Below are 17,242 nucleotides of genomic sequence, written 5' to 3'. Positions count from 1 at the left end.
TGTTGATCGTTTTATTGAGCTATAATTTCATTTATGCTTCAAAAAGTTGTAGATTCTGAGCCTAAAATACAGTGAAGTGTATGTTTAATCTTAGTCGCACTTGCAGACCTGGGACTTCTCATGTAATTAACATCCACCACAAGTGTCTGGAAGATCAGACCATAAACTGTTGTTTAATCTTCCTTGTTGCTTACTGAGGTTCACAAAGAGAATGGAGCACACTTATAATTCCAAATTAAACATTTAGATTAGTCTTTATTGATTCCTTTTGATCAGGAGAAGTGTGTTTAGACTTGATTCTATGTTTCGTCACTGGGTAATTTCAGTCATTGAAATTATTGACCTGGTTGGGAGCTCTCCTTTATGGCATAATTGGCAGGATGAAGTTGAGTACATTTCTTAAGGGAAATTAAAATTGTACTTTTTATCAAAACACACAAAAAGGGCTAGCTTATAGGAACCAAACTAAAACAGGGTACAAGAAACTGTACTGCATCTACTCTCCTCTCAAAATTTGCAGCTTTTAATAGAATTAAACATGCAAAGGGCATCTCCCTTGATCTCCTTTATAAATAACTAAACATCGGAAAAGTTTCTGCTTTAAGCATGGTACTGTCTACTTTTCTGTACACTTATCAGCAGATTTTGTATGCTTTGAAGAATAGAAAATTGTTATTCTCCCACTTGACGCAAAATCGAAATTGAAGGGTGATAAAATCAGTGACACCCACTGGGCCAGCAGTAGATCTAGTTTACCAGTTAAGTGTCCTGACTGGGAAATGCTGCCTGTTTTTACCTGTTTATAGACTTCTTATTGGAAATGTCATCTGTTTGGCAGAATAGAAGAGAAATAAAAAGACTATGTTGCTATAAGGAATAACAGTAGTGATTTCTTGAACCACGTCATTTAAACTTGAGTCTAATTCCTCAAAAAACTGTCCCTGGAAAATTGTTTCTTCAGAGAATTTAGGAAACTGATTTGCTATGAAATTTGTAAGACCCAAGCTCCACAGGACCAGCATAGCAAACCACTTCCCTAAAAGCAAAGGACATAATTTTTGTCATTTTTCAAATCATCTTTATCTTATATACAAATACTGAGCAGCCTCCCACCATTTCTAATGTATTTCATGTGGGTTTTTCCAATTACAAAGGGACGGCTCTCTGATTTATGTACTGATGACTTCCAGCTAACTTTCCTTGTTATATTTCATTTAGAGAGCCTTCTGTCTGCACGTGATAATGTTTATGTAGTGGATGACACGGTCCTGGAGCTATCGGAGGTGGAAGAAACGGCGTCAGAAAGCAGCTGTTTTGCATCAGAGGACACCACAGAGGACTCAGGTGTTGTGAGCTCCCCGTCTGACATTGTATCTCTGGATTCCCAAAATGACAGTATGAAGTTGAGAGACATCAAGCTGGTCAATGGCTACATGGAGCCAGCTGAGGCAGATGCAATGTGTGGCACAGAGGTGTGCCCTGTACGGAACGCCTACTGCGGCAGCGTGGGACCTGACAGTGCTCCTCTGAGGTAAGTATTTACTTGCCACCAGCACTTGGAAAACATCTTGCATGTCCTCCTGGTAGGGACTCGTTTAAGAAAACCAACTTATACTTTCTTCTGCTCTTTCATAAACCAGTACCAATGCCAAGTGACTCCTCCCAGTGAAAAGCTCACTGTCAAATCCCCTCCAGCGACACACTTGTAGCAACAGGCAAAGGTCACTTTTTTGTTTGAACTTGTAGTTACATTTCTTGCAAAATACCACTGCCCTCCAGAGTTGATTTCTTCAAGGAGTTTGAAATAATTTTGTTGCAGTTTGGTTTATTTTGTACTTCTGATAGCACCTGAAGTGTTTAAAATATTACTATTTATTGATCCAGAAAAATGACATGCAGGCCATATAATGGAAAATTCAAGCCACCGAAAGCCAGGTGGAAAAGGACTGTATGCAGTGACCTTCGGAGATTGGTTTGGAAATGTTTGCATGAATATATATATATGTATGTTTATATATCTGTTCACCTAATGCTAACCTCCACTGGTGTTGTACTTTGGGCTGGGGGTTTTTTCAGCATATTTCCTTTTTTTTCCCCTTCTTTTTTTTAGCATAAACAAACATTTTTCTGCAGTTTTTGCAAGAAAATACAAGAACCTGGAATTTACCTAGAAACTGCCTTCAAGCACAAATGACTCTGACACTGTTTGTTTGCCAAAACTCACATAGTTGGTGGCAGGGCTGCAAAGGGAACCCAAAATTTATAGGACTTTGCAAATACAAACTGTCCAAATAGGAAGCTGTGCCTCCAGCAAGGAGGGTGGCCTGGTAATACTGACAGGGATCCGCTCTGTGTGATGCTGCAGAGTCATGGGACAGGGGCCAGAAATTCCTCTGAATTCTCAGTTGACATGAAGTGTGTGCTTTCTGGTCTCTCTCCATTCAGCTGCTAATCTGTAGCCCCTTCATAAAAGTGTGTATCATGACCTAGTTATTTCCATCCACACATTTCTGAGTGTGAACTTCATCTTGGATCATGCAGTGGGTGATAACTTAGGGATAAATTAGACCAAAGTCAGTATTTAACCTACTGGAATGATCTTGGGGTTTTTCTTTATCCATCAGTATCAATGGGGACAAGGTCAAGCCTCCCTTAGATACTTGCTCCACAACACATTTTTCTTGTGATTTTTTCTTTTGCAGTGTCTTAGGTCCTGATGCAGTTTCTATTGGAAGGATTAGATAGGCTGCTATCGTAACTGCAATTAACATTCCAGACCTGATCCAAAAAAGCAACCCATTAATTTCAGTAGGCTTAGATTGGTCCTTTTGAGTTAAATAGGCTGTCCCAACTTTCTTCAAAATGCGGGATCTAAAGTGGTTTGAAAAACACACATGTACATTTGGTGGGGAAGGAAGAAGTTAGCATTTTGTTGACCAAAGACATCAAAGCAAAGCCCTGTAATAACAATACTAATCAGCTACCATTTGGGGGGAACTTTTTCTGGTTTTTAAATCAAATAAAAGACTGACCACAGGTCACTGTGATGCACTTCCTCTTGAAAGGCAGTATTCCCTCCATCTTTCACTTCAGCCAAAGATATATATTATGTCCGCGGCATTCAGATTTACCTTTGCCACACACACAAAATTTTTCTGAGTTGAAAAGAGTGCACAGAGAAGAGACAGCAGGATGTGTCATAAACTGTCCAGCAGGACTGCTGTCCAGGGGTCTTGCTGAGCCAAAGGAGTGCAAGCTGGAAGGATAGTGTGATGCACTGCCCATTGCAGTCAGGCAGGTGCTGAGAAGCCAGTGCTGTAGTGTCCTGTCATGGGCCCCCAGTTCAAGAGAGAGACTGGAAAACTGGAGAGGGTCCAGAGGAGAGCCACTGAGGGAGCTGGGACACTGGAGCATGCAAGGTATGAGGGGGATGGGAGGCAGCTGGATTGTTCACCTTGGGAAAGCAACATTGGTAAGGAGGGACCTGGTTGCAGTCTTTCCCTAACAAAAGGAGGACTATGAGGTTTCTCAGGCATACACTGTGAAAGGACAAGAAGCAATTGTCACCGGCTGCTCTATAGGAAATAAAAATTAAATATGAGGAAAATCCTCAAAATGGGAATGGCTAAGCAGTGGAAGAGGCCTCCCAGAGAAGTCAAGGAATCTCCATGTCTGGAGATTCTCAGAACTCAGCCAGGCAAAACGTTGGGCAGCCTGTTCTGGCTTTGAAATTAGCCCTGCTTGGAGCAGGAGGTTGGGCTAGGCTTCCTACTTGCTTTTTTTCTGTGATTTTATCATGCTAAATATTCTCTATTTAGCTAATATATCTATAATTTTAAAAATGTGTTTGGGACTGAAATAGGAGACAGTTGTTGTTGTTTGGGGAATGCAGTTATTTTTCATAAATACTATTTATTTTTTAGATTCTGGGACAGCAAAATTGCTCCAGATCAGCTTAAGGATATACAAAACACTCAACATTTGTGATGTATTTTAATCTTGTGTCAACAACCACTTACATTGACACTATAGTGTTGCTGGGAGCAATATCTTTTAAAATTTTATGCTCTGAATGTTCCAGTAATATTTGAAGGTAAATCCAGTTCCACTCCTAACATATCTTTGTAAACAAAACAGCTTTGAAAATTGTGCTACCCTAAATCCTTTTGAGGTCAAGCTGCTAAGTTTTTAAAAGCCACTTCCTAAGTGTTTAGAAAAGGGAAAAAAAGTAGGTTTTTAAAACTATTGCATGAAATTCTTGTTTTAATCAGATACAAATCAATTCTTAGTACAGTTTTGAGTACAGGCAAATTTGGAGAACTTCAATTTTCATTTTCACTGTCAGAACAACTGCCACCCTGCTAGTAAAATGTGTTGGGAACTCAGAAATTTTACATAGTTCTTTGATGAATGGACTATTTCAGGCCCAAACCAGCCTCTTAAATTCCCAGACAAGTCCAAATGCACTTCATGTGAACAACCAATACCAAGCTATACAGAGTTTTAAGTACATTTCATAAGCTACAAAATTTAAAGGAAAATTTTACACAAAGTTTTACTCATTCCTTTCTATCTTCTACTTGGTACACTAGTGATCTAAACTCAGTTCTAAAAGGAAGATAAGAGCAAAGAAATTGGAAGAACATGCTGCTACTGTAAAGTAGTAGGGGTTAGCAGCAGTGAGACTGAGTTCTCCTTGAATCTGAGCTCCACTGAAGCCAGAAATTTTATTTAGTGACTAATTTGGCTAAGGCTTGGGAAAAAAAGGTTAATAAGAATAATGGAAACATTTAGGTTGTCATTTTGAATTGTAAAACTGACTAAAAATTGGGCTTTTCACCCAGTGAAATTACTAATTCCTAGGAATTAATAATGCACTGTACTAAAATCATTTTGTACTCTGTGGATTGTGAAAAGTACCCTTAAAGTGGAAGTAAATTATATTTGGAGTGTGAAGGGCTGTGAAAAAAGTCCAGGCAGTATTTTGCCCATTCATTGTGGAGAACTGCGAAGAGCAGAATCAAGTCCACAGTTCTTACCTAGGTTTGCTCCAAAGGGTTAGCCTGTGCTCCAGATCAAGAATATTTTTCCATGTCGCTTCCTTTAATTAGTTGTATGTTTAGTTTTAAATTAATTTTTCTTAGCGTTTCTGGAGTTGTTTTCTGGATGTCCTGGGTGGTCTCTGTGTGGCTGTAATGCCTGATAGCATTAGAATATCACAGCAGGGTCTTCATCTGCTGCTGAAGTCAAGGAAACTTGTGAGCATTTAAGGGTACAGTCTCTGACATGGGATATGTTTGTCAGCACATTGCAGGGTAAGAGCGTGGCCAGGTCAGAAATTACACCAACCACAGGCTTTGCACAAACAAATATGAGAGCACAGCAGAGCTCAAATCTCCTTCAGCTCCCAGAGCACAGAAACAGACATTTCTAAAAGAAGGTACATGTATTCCTGGGTTTCCAAGCTCAGGTTTTTCCTCCACGGTTTTGTTTTCCTGTACATGGGAGCAACTTGCAAATGCACTCTTTTTTGTTTGGTTTGGTTTGGGGATTCTTGTTCAAGTAATCATAATCTAAATACACATACTACTTAGCAATTAGAATATCAAAACAAATACCAAAACACTCTAGTTCTACTCTTAGCTCTGCCTTTAACCTGTTAAACCATCTTGGTCTCTCCTCCTGTGAGATCCCCTTCTGCCACTGACTGGTTTTTTACAGTAAAAACCATAACACAGCTATCATATCTCACAATACATTTGTACAGTGCCTGGTGGAGCAGAATCCAGACCTCAGCTGGAGGTGCCAAGGGCTAAACCCGTATAAATAATTGACTACATGCAACGTTCAGCTGTGAATGTTTTAATATTAACTGCTGAGTCTGAACATTGTACTACATAGTTCTCTTTATTCATATCCTTTCTTACAGTTGATGTCTTTGTATTATGTATCTGTTACCCAAATTTTAATATATAGTGTTAAATGAGTAACAAGAAAACCACAGAGAAGCTGAAATGTTGCTTATGTAGCAGTAAGTGCATCTCATGATCTCACAGTGTTGCAACCCTGTCCTCCCATACCCCCTCTTTTCCCATCCCTTGTGTGGTGTCATCACGCAAGCTCCTAGGGGCAGGGATCAGACAGTTTTATACGCCTGTACAACATCGTGCACACCTACTGTCTGGAGCTTTACAAATAATTACACATTAAAAATTATGTTAATATTATTAGGGATGCTAGGTGCTCGAAGTTAGGTAACTTCAATATTAAGGCTCTGTGTGTAATCTTAGATTCCCCCCTTTTAACCTCAGCTCCCCCCTTTTGTACAGTATGATAACGTTTTCGGTTAAAGTGATGGAACTCAATTTTATTTTCTTTCTAAGTTTCAGAGCTCAATTAATAAAACAGACATACCAATGTTCACTCAGTTCAAATTCTCATCTGGAGACTTAATTTCCATTGGCTCTTTTTATCTTACTCATTGCAGTAGTATTCACATGCCATGCAGACTTTCGTTCATTTCTCTGCGCAGTGCTCATGTGAGATGAAGAGGTGGCATTTTCCTGTTTTAGGGAAGGAGAGCTGATGGGCAGAGTCAAGGCAGAGTAGTGAACAGTTAGAGCATGAAGGACCACCTTTTTTCAGAGGACTGAGCATTAGATAGAATTTCATGTATCAGAATGCAGCTCTCCTTTTCCTCCAAGCTCTGTTCTTGGAAGAAATTTAAACATTTTGGTTGGAATAAAATAATAGTACGATTATGGGCATGTTATAAATTGTCCTGTGGACTGCCACCTCACAGAGGTGTGTAGTTTCTCAAATTTACAAGCAACTGAAATCAGTGTTTTAAAGGGGGTCACTCTTAAGAGTGGTTCTGCTGGCCTGTCTCGGACAAGGAAAAACACTTTAAAATACCGGACTTTTTTTTTTTAATTCTGAAAAGATTTTAAATTTATTGATATGTTTAAGAAATAAAAGTATCTTAAAATGTGAAGGGAACTTTGTAGTTATAAAGATAGAAATGAATACAGGCTTGTGTGAGAAAAAAAGACAAAATACCTTCTAAATGTCTGAAAGGGATTTTCCCCTCCCTTGAGTGTCTGCTTCAGTAGCCATGAGAGAGGAATATTTTTTCACGTACAGCTAGCAGAGGACATAGGGTGGGGGTGGGGGAACCTTCCAGAGATCAGTTCATGCTGTGGGTCTGGCCAGAGATAATCCCATTTCCTCCCTTTCTCTTGGAAGAATTTGTTACCTTTGGCTCTGGTCAGGGTAGCTGAAGCTACTGGGAGGACAGTCCTCTTAGTTACCAACCTGAGAGATACTTGCTGTTTGCTACTAAACTCTTCAGGTTTTGAGAAGTTAGTTTAAAACAAAAGCTTGAAACGATAGGGGTGGGTGAACCTGTTCTGCTTAATTTTCAGTCCATTCAAATTCAAATGTTACAGGGTTTTGTATTCCACTTGGGAAGGACAGGACAGAAGGAGAAGTCAGCAGCTGGAGAGAATTCAGCATGGGAGCTGGTCAGAGGAAATAAAAATAGTGAATGGCAGAAGGCAGGAAGGAAAGAGAAAAACTGCAGTGAAAAATAGCAGTGTGTGTATATATTATATATACCTCTGTGCAAAAACACGTTCTGTATAATTACTTATCACTTTTAACTGTCTCTGAGAAACAGGAGAAAGTTTAGTTCTGTTATTTCTCTATAGGATAGGTTTTATTTTAACTGGGTAGGCATGTTTTACTTTTTTGAAAACAGTTTCAAGGGATAGGAAGGTAGAGAAAGGGTTAAAGTGACAGGGAGAACCTCAGGGATGAAAAATTATTTAATTAAGACCCAGATGTCTGACAGATTTGCAAGCCTCTGCTTCTTACATAGTTTTCCTTCCTTATCTCTGGCTTTCCCTTTCCCCTTGTTCCAGAAAACTCTTTAAATTTGGATACTTTTGTGCACTTTTTTGCTGGCAGATCTTCGTGGAGGAAAGATACTGTGGATTTTATGGTTAAGTAATGGATACTCATAGTCGTTTTAGGGCAAGAATACTGATTAGCCTTTCTGTTAAGCTCACCCACTGGAAAAATACTGTATGCTTTGGAGCTGTAGAGTATTTTAAATATTAGAGAGCAGCTTGGGTTGCTGAAGGCCTGATACTGGTTTCCAGGAGAGAAAGGCTCTGGTCCTTTTCTGTTTCTATTTTTCCGTGTAAATCAAGAGAAGTTATTTAACTGTGCTATCTTTTAACTTGCAATGTTACATTGCACAGGTAATGTGGCTGTATTAAGGTCTAAATCATGCTAGTCCACTTTCCTGCCTATTTCTGGCAGTGCTGTCTGCCTGCGGGCTTTCCTGTTGAGAAGCTGTTGCCAGAGGAGGGGGAGTGGGAGCATGCATCCAGCTGTATAGCAACTACAAGCTGCTGCTTATGCAGCAGGACCCTGGCACTGACATATGTCGGGGCACTCTGGAAGCTTAAATCACCCTGGTATGTAACAAGCTTAGAGATTTCTAGCATTAAAACACAAAATGATACTATACAAAAGCATATTCGTTTGCTTTCTGTTTAGATTCCTGACCAGTAACCATGGAGGAAAATTGTAAAAGGACCATAAACCCAGATGCTGTTGAAAAATTGCTTCGTTTTCCTCCTTGCCTCTATTTGCAAGTTCTTGTTGTTAATTGGGTGGCAGTATATCTGAAGCTACTACTGGACCTGTGTATTACAGGACTGAAAAATTGTTAAATTCAATATCTGATGACTTTTATTCAGCACAGATATAAATGCAGCATAAAGACCTTTGTTTGATGTAGTCCCACAGACCTAGAAACAGAACACAAAGTAAAAATGGAATGGAAATGATGCCTGTACCTTGCTCTCAAAAATATGTGCAGCCTTTTCTTACTGCCTATCTAAGAACATAAAAAAGAAGGTTATCTGGTATTCAACAGAATACGACCATGTGCTTTTTCCCTTTCTGAGTTGCCAGCCACTTTCAGAACTCATGCTTCTAACACAAGTGATGACTTTGCTATCTAACTATACTGGTTGCTCAGTCTACAACTTTTGAATTTTAACAGGCTTTGGTTAAAAATTCATTCTCAAGTTCACAGGAGGCAGTAGAAATGGAAAATATCACCAGTCAGGTCATGGCTTAGGTGACTAGATAAAGTCCAGCATTTACACTAGCTGCTCTCCTGCTGCAGTTATATTACTTCCTTGAAAAGAAATGAAAAAAAGTTACCTAGCCTAAGAAATGCAAAGAATGGAAAAATGGTCTCTAAGATTGCAGAAACCATTGGTTACTCCAGAAAACAGTTACCTCCACTTTTGAAGAGTACTTCACCGCATCGCTCACAAAAATGAATATATAAACACCCTGAGTTTACTTAGTGCCATGTTTCTGGCCTGATTGAGTAGCAAGTTGTTTTCAAAAAGCTTCTTTTAGCCATAGCCATAGCATTTAGCCATTTAACTTTTTAGCCATACTTTCTACAACTTAAAATCCTTCAATATCAGTCTCTTCTTTAACACCCACCTTGATATATACACAAGGTAGAAGCATTTCTCTTTGCAGCATTTGTGTGTGAGGTGAATATCATGGATTCATTTTAAAGAGGACAAATTTGAATACATAAAGATGGGTTAATGTAATTCCCCAGTACCAGACTGGGACAACTGGGAGAACTGTCAGAGCTGGGAAGGGAGCCTGAATCCTTCAAAGCCCAGTCCTTGGAACTGGAGTAACCATGTCAGTTTTCCATGTTGGTCAGTCCCTCTTAGCTGCCCAAGGCACATGTGAGAAGCTGAATGCTCTCAATGTGCCTCACAGTTGTCACTACATCCCTGCATGTCCTTCTGCACCAGAACTCCTAAGGAGTGCTCAGAGGGACTTGGGTCAGTTTTATCATTTATGGACTTGTGGATAAAGCTGCTTTGACTATAACAAAATGGCAGCTTCTCTCATTGAAAATCCCTTGTCTTACCACTAATTTGGGTTTCTTTTAATGCAGCGTTTCCAGCGAGTTTTATCAGAGACATTTCTCTCTTTCTTAGAATGTAAACCTTTTCATAAATATATGTCTCCCATGGCACTAATTTGGTAAAATGCTGCTGTAAGTTTCATTTTGTCTCCAACTGCGCAAATGACTGCCAAGGAGTAATTTAGGCGTTGTAGCCTGAGCTCAGTGGAACATTAAATGCTGTAGTTTAGTAGTCACTTTGCTTCGTTCTGTGCTCTTGCACAAATCTCTGCTAATCTACATAAGTAATATGTGTGCAGGCTTCCAGGAACTGTGCACATTTGCCATTTTGAGCTTGGGCTAAATGCTCACCAGAGCTGTATTTTTAGCACCTCATGTTTTAACCAGGAAGGCAGCGTAAAGGTTATCAGGTTCTTCCCTAAATCAAAAAAAAAAAAAAAAAAAAAAAAAAAGGCATGTATGAGAAAATACCACTGGTAATGTTTATCCAGAATGTAAAACATGGTATCAGAATAAGCCATATTTTTCTTGGCTTCTGGCCAGAACAGCTGTCAACAAAAGAAAAGTGTATGGGCTTAGAAGGGAAGAAGACTATGGAAAAAAAAATTTGAGGCCCTTTCGTTTTCCTTTTCCTGTGAGAAAGAGTCTTCTTAGATATATTTTTAAGTCATGTGAGCTACTGGAAACTACCAGACCTTCACCTCACAAAACACATAGCCCGTTCTAAATTCCCAGTGGTAAGAATTTTAAGAAAAGCCTTTATGATTAATCTGTACCTTCTGGCTTGCTTTTGTAGGTGAGTTTGGAGATGCATTGAACAGTAGCTCTTTCAGAGATTTAGAAATGCAAAAGAAAAGATCTGCTTTTTCTGAAGCTCCCTCTGTAGCAGCAAATAAGAATCCTTTCATTTGCACTGCATTGTTCTCTTTCCTTCAGAAGAATTTTGTGAATTGGATAATATTATCCCAGTTGTCTAAGTAAGGAGATTGAAGCAAAGATTGAGAGGCAAATTATGTATAGTCGCTGCATAAGTGCACAGGGGATAATGAAAGAGACCACTGCTGACTGTTGTGCCCAGCAAGGAGAGGATAATTTTGCTATGAGGAGTCATTGAAAGATTCCCACTGATAGATGTGAGAAAATAACAGTTCAGTGCAGTGCAGTGGACCTACACTCTGTGTTTGAAGCCCAGGAATGCTTGTTCCCATCCCAAATATGTTTTTCTAGATAAATTTCCCATACAATTCTCAAGCCTATTATTTCCTGTCGAAATTCCAGCACAGACAACCTTAGTAGTACAGATTTTGGTTATATTGTAGAACAGTCCGGCAACAGACAGCAAAATACCATCAGGTACCAAAAAGGTGGTGAGCTGTCATCGCCTCCATGAAATTAGGTCTCGTGAGTTTACAAATTTTTCTTTCAAGGCTTTGGAAACAACTTGTCCACAATAGGTCAGAGTCTCAGTGTCACTTACTTGCCTCCATCTGTGTACAACTATTCTGAAGGACCAGCTTTGTAAGGAAGAAAGTGCTGTTTGCTTTCCATGATGCATAGACCTGTTGCTTAGCTGGTGCACAGTTTGAATGATTCTCCCATTCAAAATGCTCTCTCTGAGTTTGCAAATAAATTGTTTTAAAATGCACTCAGAGGAGAGTGTTTTTTAATAATTTTACGAAACTTTCCACTGCAAGAACAATATGAAATTCAATTAGTTCATTCTTTCTGACATCTTCACATTGAGGGTTTTGTTTGCCAGTCTTCTCTCCCAATTTAAATGTTGCAGTAAGCATAAATCTTTTTGTCAGATGGCTCAGATGAGTAATCTCATTGATATGTGTGTGTGTGTGTGTGTGTGTGTGTACCTCAGGGTACAGAGGGACTGCAGTCCTACAGCGCCAGGTGCCTGCACTGGAGACTGTAACTGATTTGCACCACCATCCTCTTAATCCATCAGGGGGGAAATTCAGTTCACCATGAATCTTGCGGTGTGGATGTTGAGCCTGAGCATCATTAGGTCACATTGGCTTGTAGGCATGTTCAGGGCCTGTCAAAGCTCAGGTAAGTGGCAGGTATTGGAAAAAATTTTATTCCAGTCACAGAATACACACTGTCTCTTCCTCTGTATTTAGAAACAACCCGTTCTGATTTCTGTCTTAGATTCCAGTTTAGGAAACCTCGTAGTCATATATCAAGCCTTGTTGTCTTGACTTAATCCCATCTGTGTATTCAGATACACAAGAACGTGTGTATGGCAGTTTTGGAAGGCTTCCTTGGAGGTGTACCTTGTTGTTCTCATCAATACCACATACATGAACTCAGCTTTGTAAGTGCAAGGCAGTTTAGGTAAAAGTAGAAGGATCAGGCTGCAGAACTACTACAAAAAACATAAAGGAGAGTTGAATGCTAAATAAATAATGCACTAAAATAAAATAAAATACCTGATGCTTCAACAAGTGCTTTCAGTTGCTCCTGGTATGAGCAAGGGGGAAATCAAACAATAAAATAGCAAAAAATGAAGCTACATTGTTGGACACAATTTAAATCAATGTCAGGAGATGTCCCTGAATTTTTATTCAGATTGCTATCTTAAAGGGAAGAATAAAAATGGCATTTTTCAGGTAATTTTTCGTGAAATAACAAAAAGATCTGTCATCTGTTATTGTATCTATGAGATTAAGGGTATGATCTTGAAAAGGCAAATATGCTTCACCCAGCCAGGGATAGTTGTAAGTGTGGCTAGAATGGAAAGCTACTTTTTCAACAGGCTAATCACAGGGGCAGAACTTAGATACAGTGTCATAGACCACAACATCTTAAATTCAGGTGAGGTAACTGAAAGAAATAAATTGTCCAATGTGAAATTCTCATTTCAATGATTTAGATAAAAATGTTTTGATCAAGATTTTTCTCTCTAAGAAAAAGGAGGACTGTTTTGTACAAGGTTGCCATACAGGTTGTTTTTCAGTTTTTTTAAGTTTTAATAATTTTTGTTAGGATTTTAGTTTGTTTCATTTTCTTCTTCTTTTCTTCTTCTAATAGGCCAAAGCAACACTTGGCAGTCATTCTGATTTCAGACTTGTCTTAGGTCATTGTACAGCTTCATCAGTTTTCTGCCAAAATCAGGTCCCTTGATATGTTTCATTAGAAACTGCTCTCATTCCCTCCCACACCTCTAGATGCAGAGTGATTGTCTAACAGTACTTTGACTGTATTTATTTTTCATTATCATGCAATTTTTATTTAATTAAGGTGCATATGTATTGTTACAGTGCGTGCACAGGATGGTTAGTGGTCTGCCTTAAAATTGTATGGATATGCAAAACCTTTGTCCTGGCATATGCTGTGTTTCTGCAGTCCAGCTGAAGTGTGTACTTCACACTGAAGCCAGACCATTTCTTTGCAGGCTTTATTAATCTTAATCTTTTGATTGCCAGCACGCTGACTATGCTCAGGCACCACCAAGATCCTTCCTAGATGTGGATGTGTCAGTGTGGTGGTGTGTATCTCTAAGGCTACACATTTTTCATGCTTTGGGGAATGGGTTTCAGAACCCCAGTGGAAGCAAAGGGGCTGAAATTGTAGTGTGTTTCAGAGCAGCAGTGCAAAGTGAAAGAAAGGGGACAGACCCAGTGATTTTCTCCTCTTTCCTTTAGCAGGCAAGATGAAGCAATGGCTTTGGCTAAGCATGATAATGAAGATCCATTCATTGCAGCACAGCTCCAGCAGACTTTGGCTGACCTGGATGAAGATTTAGAAGGTGGGAAAGCGTGTGTTACCTCTGAAGTACAAAAGACAGAGACATAGCCAGTAGATGCAGAATCAAACTGTACTCTTGAGACCACCTGTATGTTTCTCACTAAGATCACTGGGGACAGCTCATGGTAGAATGTGGTCCCCCCAAAGTGGCTCCTTTGCTTCAGGAGCAGACACCCTTTATAGGCTCACACTGAATATTTTTCAAACTGCATATCAGACTGTCATTATATATCAGTGTCTTTTACCAAAAACAGATAACAGCACTCAATGGACACGTTTTATAGGCCAAATTTAGTATAATTTCATTGACTTCAGTGACGTTAAATCAGTTGTGAATTTAGCTCTGTGTTTAATGAAGAATCTCTCTGTTTTTATTTTATCATAATGAAGTGGAAAAGGATGGAACATTTTTGTATCCAGTGCCTCCTCTGTGTTAAAAGGCATATTTAAAAGTTAAAAATGGGAAAACATGAAAGAGTGGGAAGAGATAAAATGTCATATTGTGTTCCTCTTTTTCCTACTGTGAATTAAAAATACTTCTCTATTATTGGTTTGTCAACAAGTGACATTGAATACATTTTTTTTTTACTTCCCATCTTCATTTTAATACTTCTGCAGTGGACTTGAGTCTGATTTGATTTTGTGAGTTCTCAGACACAGCCATTCCTTAGCTTCTGTGTTGTAACCTTTGATTTATACCAGCAAATTTGAGAGGATATATAGCCCTGTTGCACAATGAGGCTTCTGGAGTCACTGGTAATAAAGGGTGAGAAGAATGGAGAAAAAATAAAAGTACTGTTTCTTTGTTTGCTTGCTCAAGGAAATCCTTCAGCTGGGCTGTTATTACTAACCAGGTCTGGGAAACATAATTTGGAGCTGCTTGCTGTTTCTCAGAAATGTTTCTCCTTTGGAGTCATGTGGTGAAATGTTTATCACTGAGATAAGTTAGTCAAAGATAAGGTATGAACAATAGATGAAATCCTGCTTTCAGCTGCATTTGTGTGTTTCCCACTGGCTGAAGCAGGAGGACTGCAGGAATATTTTGCCGATCCTAATCAGCAACCAGACAATAAGAAGGACTGAGAAATCTCCTTTTTTTTGTAATAAAGGCATTAAAAAATGCTTGTTACTTTTAGTGTAACTAAAATGGCTGGTTTGCTTATGCTTGTACTGGCTGTTTGTGTAATTTATAGTCATGTTGCCTAAATACTGCCTATATGTAACATTGTATGTGTATTTTGCAGCAGTGGATGTTGTCAGTAACTCTGACTCCGACTACACCAGTGAAGCCTTGAACCTACATATAAGAAAAGTTGAGGCCACCCAAGATGTTTCCATTTCTGTTCCAGTAACAATCATAGATGATGCTCCAGAAGTTAGCACCTCTAACTCAGATGAAAATCAAGAGGTGGAGATTAGGGTTTCACAGAATATCTCAGATGACTCTGTTAATGCAAGAAACTTCACAAATAAAAACAACAATGCAGGTTCCTTTGATAAGGGACACACAGATGGTGGAGCTGTATGCAAGGACCTAATATATCAGCAACCATCTGAAAATGAATTCAGTCACTTGCCTGTGGAACAGAGGAGAGATATGTTTGAATCTCTCACATCCTCCTTTGAAAAAAGAAGTGAAAAGAACTTAAGACTGGAACTCTCTCCTAAACATGGTGTGAAGTCTGAGGAATGTAAATCTAAGCTGAGTCCGTCTCACTCTAAGGCCACGACTGAAATCAGTACAGCAAAAGAGAAGCTAAGTCCATTTAATGAATGTAGTAGCAGGGAAAGATCTCTGAAAAAAAGTAAATCAGAATTAGAAATCAAATGGCCACCAGCAAAAAAAATGGAAGTAGAAGAAGTCCCATCAACACCCACATGGTGTCATCGTGCCCAGAATTCAGGATCAAGCTATGAACCTAAAATGGGTTTGACAACCTTTAAAGTTGTCCCTCCCAAACCTGAAGTAAGACATTTTGATAGAGGAGTTTCACTCTCCACTGGTGCCATTAAGATAGATGAATTAGGCAATCTTATAGGCCCAAATACCAGTGTTAGTAAGCAAGTACAAGGCTCTTCTTCTGCTGAAAGTGAGGAAATTCATATTGGGAAGGTGAAGGCATTCTGGAGGTCAAGTTCTATGGAAAAGCAAAGTGATGACCCCGCTGAGCATTTTCCTAAAAAGTCAGCAGTCACCACAAACTCTAAGCCCTTTACTATAAAACATGAACACAAACCTGTCTGTCTTGCAGCTCCAAAACCTGCAGCACCACAAACTGTTACTGCCCAGGTAGCTGAAAGACAATCTGAGAATGAAAGGACCAAACCAGCTCTTTCAGTTACACAGTCTCAGGTAACACCATTAGCAGCCCCAACCATTAGTAAGGACAAGCTGGAACTCCCATTTGTAAAGCCACACAGGAGAACTTCAAGTCAGTATGTTGCCTCTGCCATTGCAAGACATATCAGTGCAACTACCTTTAAATCTGACACTATGGAATATCATGAGAAAGATGAAAACAAGCAAGGGGCAGGAGAGGTTAAGAATGAAGCAGAAGTTTCACCAAAAAGATGTATTATTGTGGCCAAATATAGCCCTGTGGAAACGGAATCAGCAGAAACAAGAGAAACACTTTCAAGTATTTTTGCTTCCAGTCAGAAAGCATCCCACAGATTTACACCAGGTGATAATTCTGGCATGGAAAACAAAGTAGTTAATATCAGGGCACCAAATCAAGCAACTCCTTTGAGTTTCTATAAAAAGAATGCCAGTGTCCCACTTACTAAATCCTCTTCAAAGGATAACAACAGTGCAGAAGATGATCATGGTTTAAACAGCAAACAAAGTATAGCAGAGAAAAAGACACGTCTTGTGTTTGACCAGAAATGTGAGACTTTGACCCACACTAATTCAGCCTCATCCCTCAAGTCTCCTGATCTCCAAGGAGTCCCATCCTCTTCCAGCTCATCTTTGCGAGTCACTAAATGGCATCCTGCTAATGGTGTACAGGTTAGTTCACTGAAGGTTTCACCTGAACTAAATGGTGCAGCAGCAAATGCGGAGTCAGAGCAGGAGGAGAAACCTGATGATTCAGATATTAATACTGTCAGTGAACTGGATGTTAACGTGCAGACCAATATCTTCGGACCAAAGAAGAAGTTCAAGCCTGTCGTCCAAAAGCCAGTTCCAAAAGACACATCATTGCACAGTGCCCTAATGGAAGCCATTCAAACAGGAGGGGGAAAGGAGAAACTCAGAAAGGTAAAGGGGAAACTTTTTTTAACCTGTTCAGATTGTAGAGCCCTGTATTCATTCTGTCAGACACTAGAGGTTTGGTAACTTGTACAGTTGCTGGTGAGCTGGAGAACACAAGGTATTTGAAAAATTTATAATGGCAAGATTCAGACCAAGCTGCTGCTTATTCTGAACATCCCATGTATTATGCAACATTATGGCTACTGCACTAGCTGGAAGAGGCAGAGGGTGCACAGACACAGGTAAAG

General features: G+C 39.4%; 1 protein-coding gene across 5 annotated transcripts in view; it reads left to right on the top strand.

Annotated features, from left to right (window-relative positions):
* The window catches only part of COBL (cordon-bleu WH2 repeat protein), a 157,918-nt gene that overhangs the window by 131,263 nt on the left and 9,413 nt on the right, over positions 1-17,242 (top strand). For 4 of the 5 annotated variants that reach the window (XM_082287359.1, XM_082287363.1, XM_082287361.1 and 1 more), the window contains 3 exons: positions 1,219-1,531; positions 13,636-13,739; positions 14,983-17,000. In XM_082287359.1, the coding sequence (XP_082143485.1) occupies positions 1,219-1,531; positions 13,636-13,739; positions 14,983-17,000 (2,435 nt within the window). The remainder of the gene's footprint in view (positions 1-1,218; positions 1,532-13,635; positions 13,740-14,982; positions 17,001-17,242) is intronic. The other variant, XM_082287360.1, reaches the window with a different exon arrangement.

This window comes from Coloeus monedula, assembly GCF_965178545.1.
Source record: "Coloeus monedula genome assembly, chromosome: 1".
In the NCBI taxonomy this organism is placed as follows: domain Eukaryota; kingdom Metazoa; phylum Chordata; class Aves; order Passeriformes; family Corvidae; genus Coloeus; species Coloeus monedula.
This window is presented reverse-complemented; position numbering and strand designations above follow the sequence as displayed.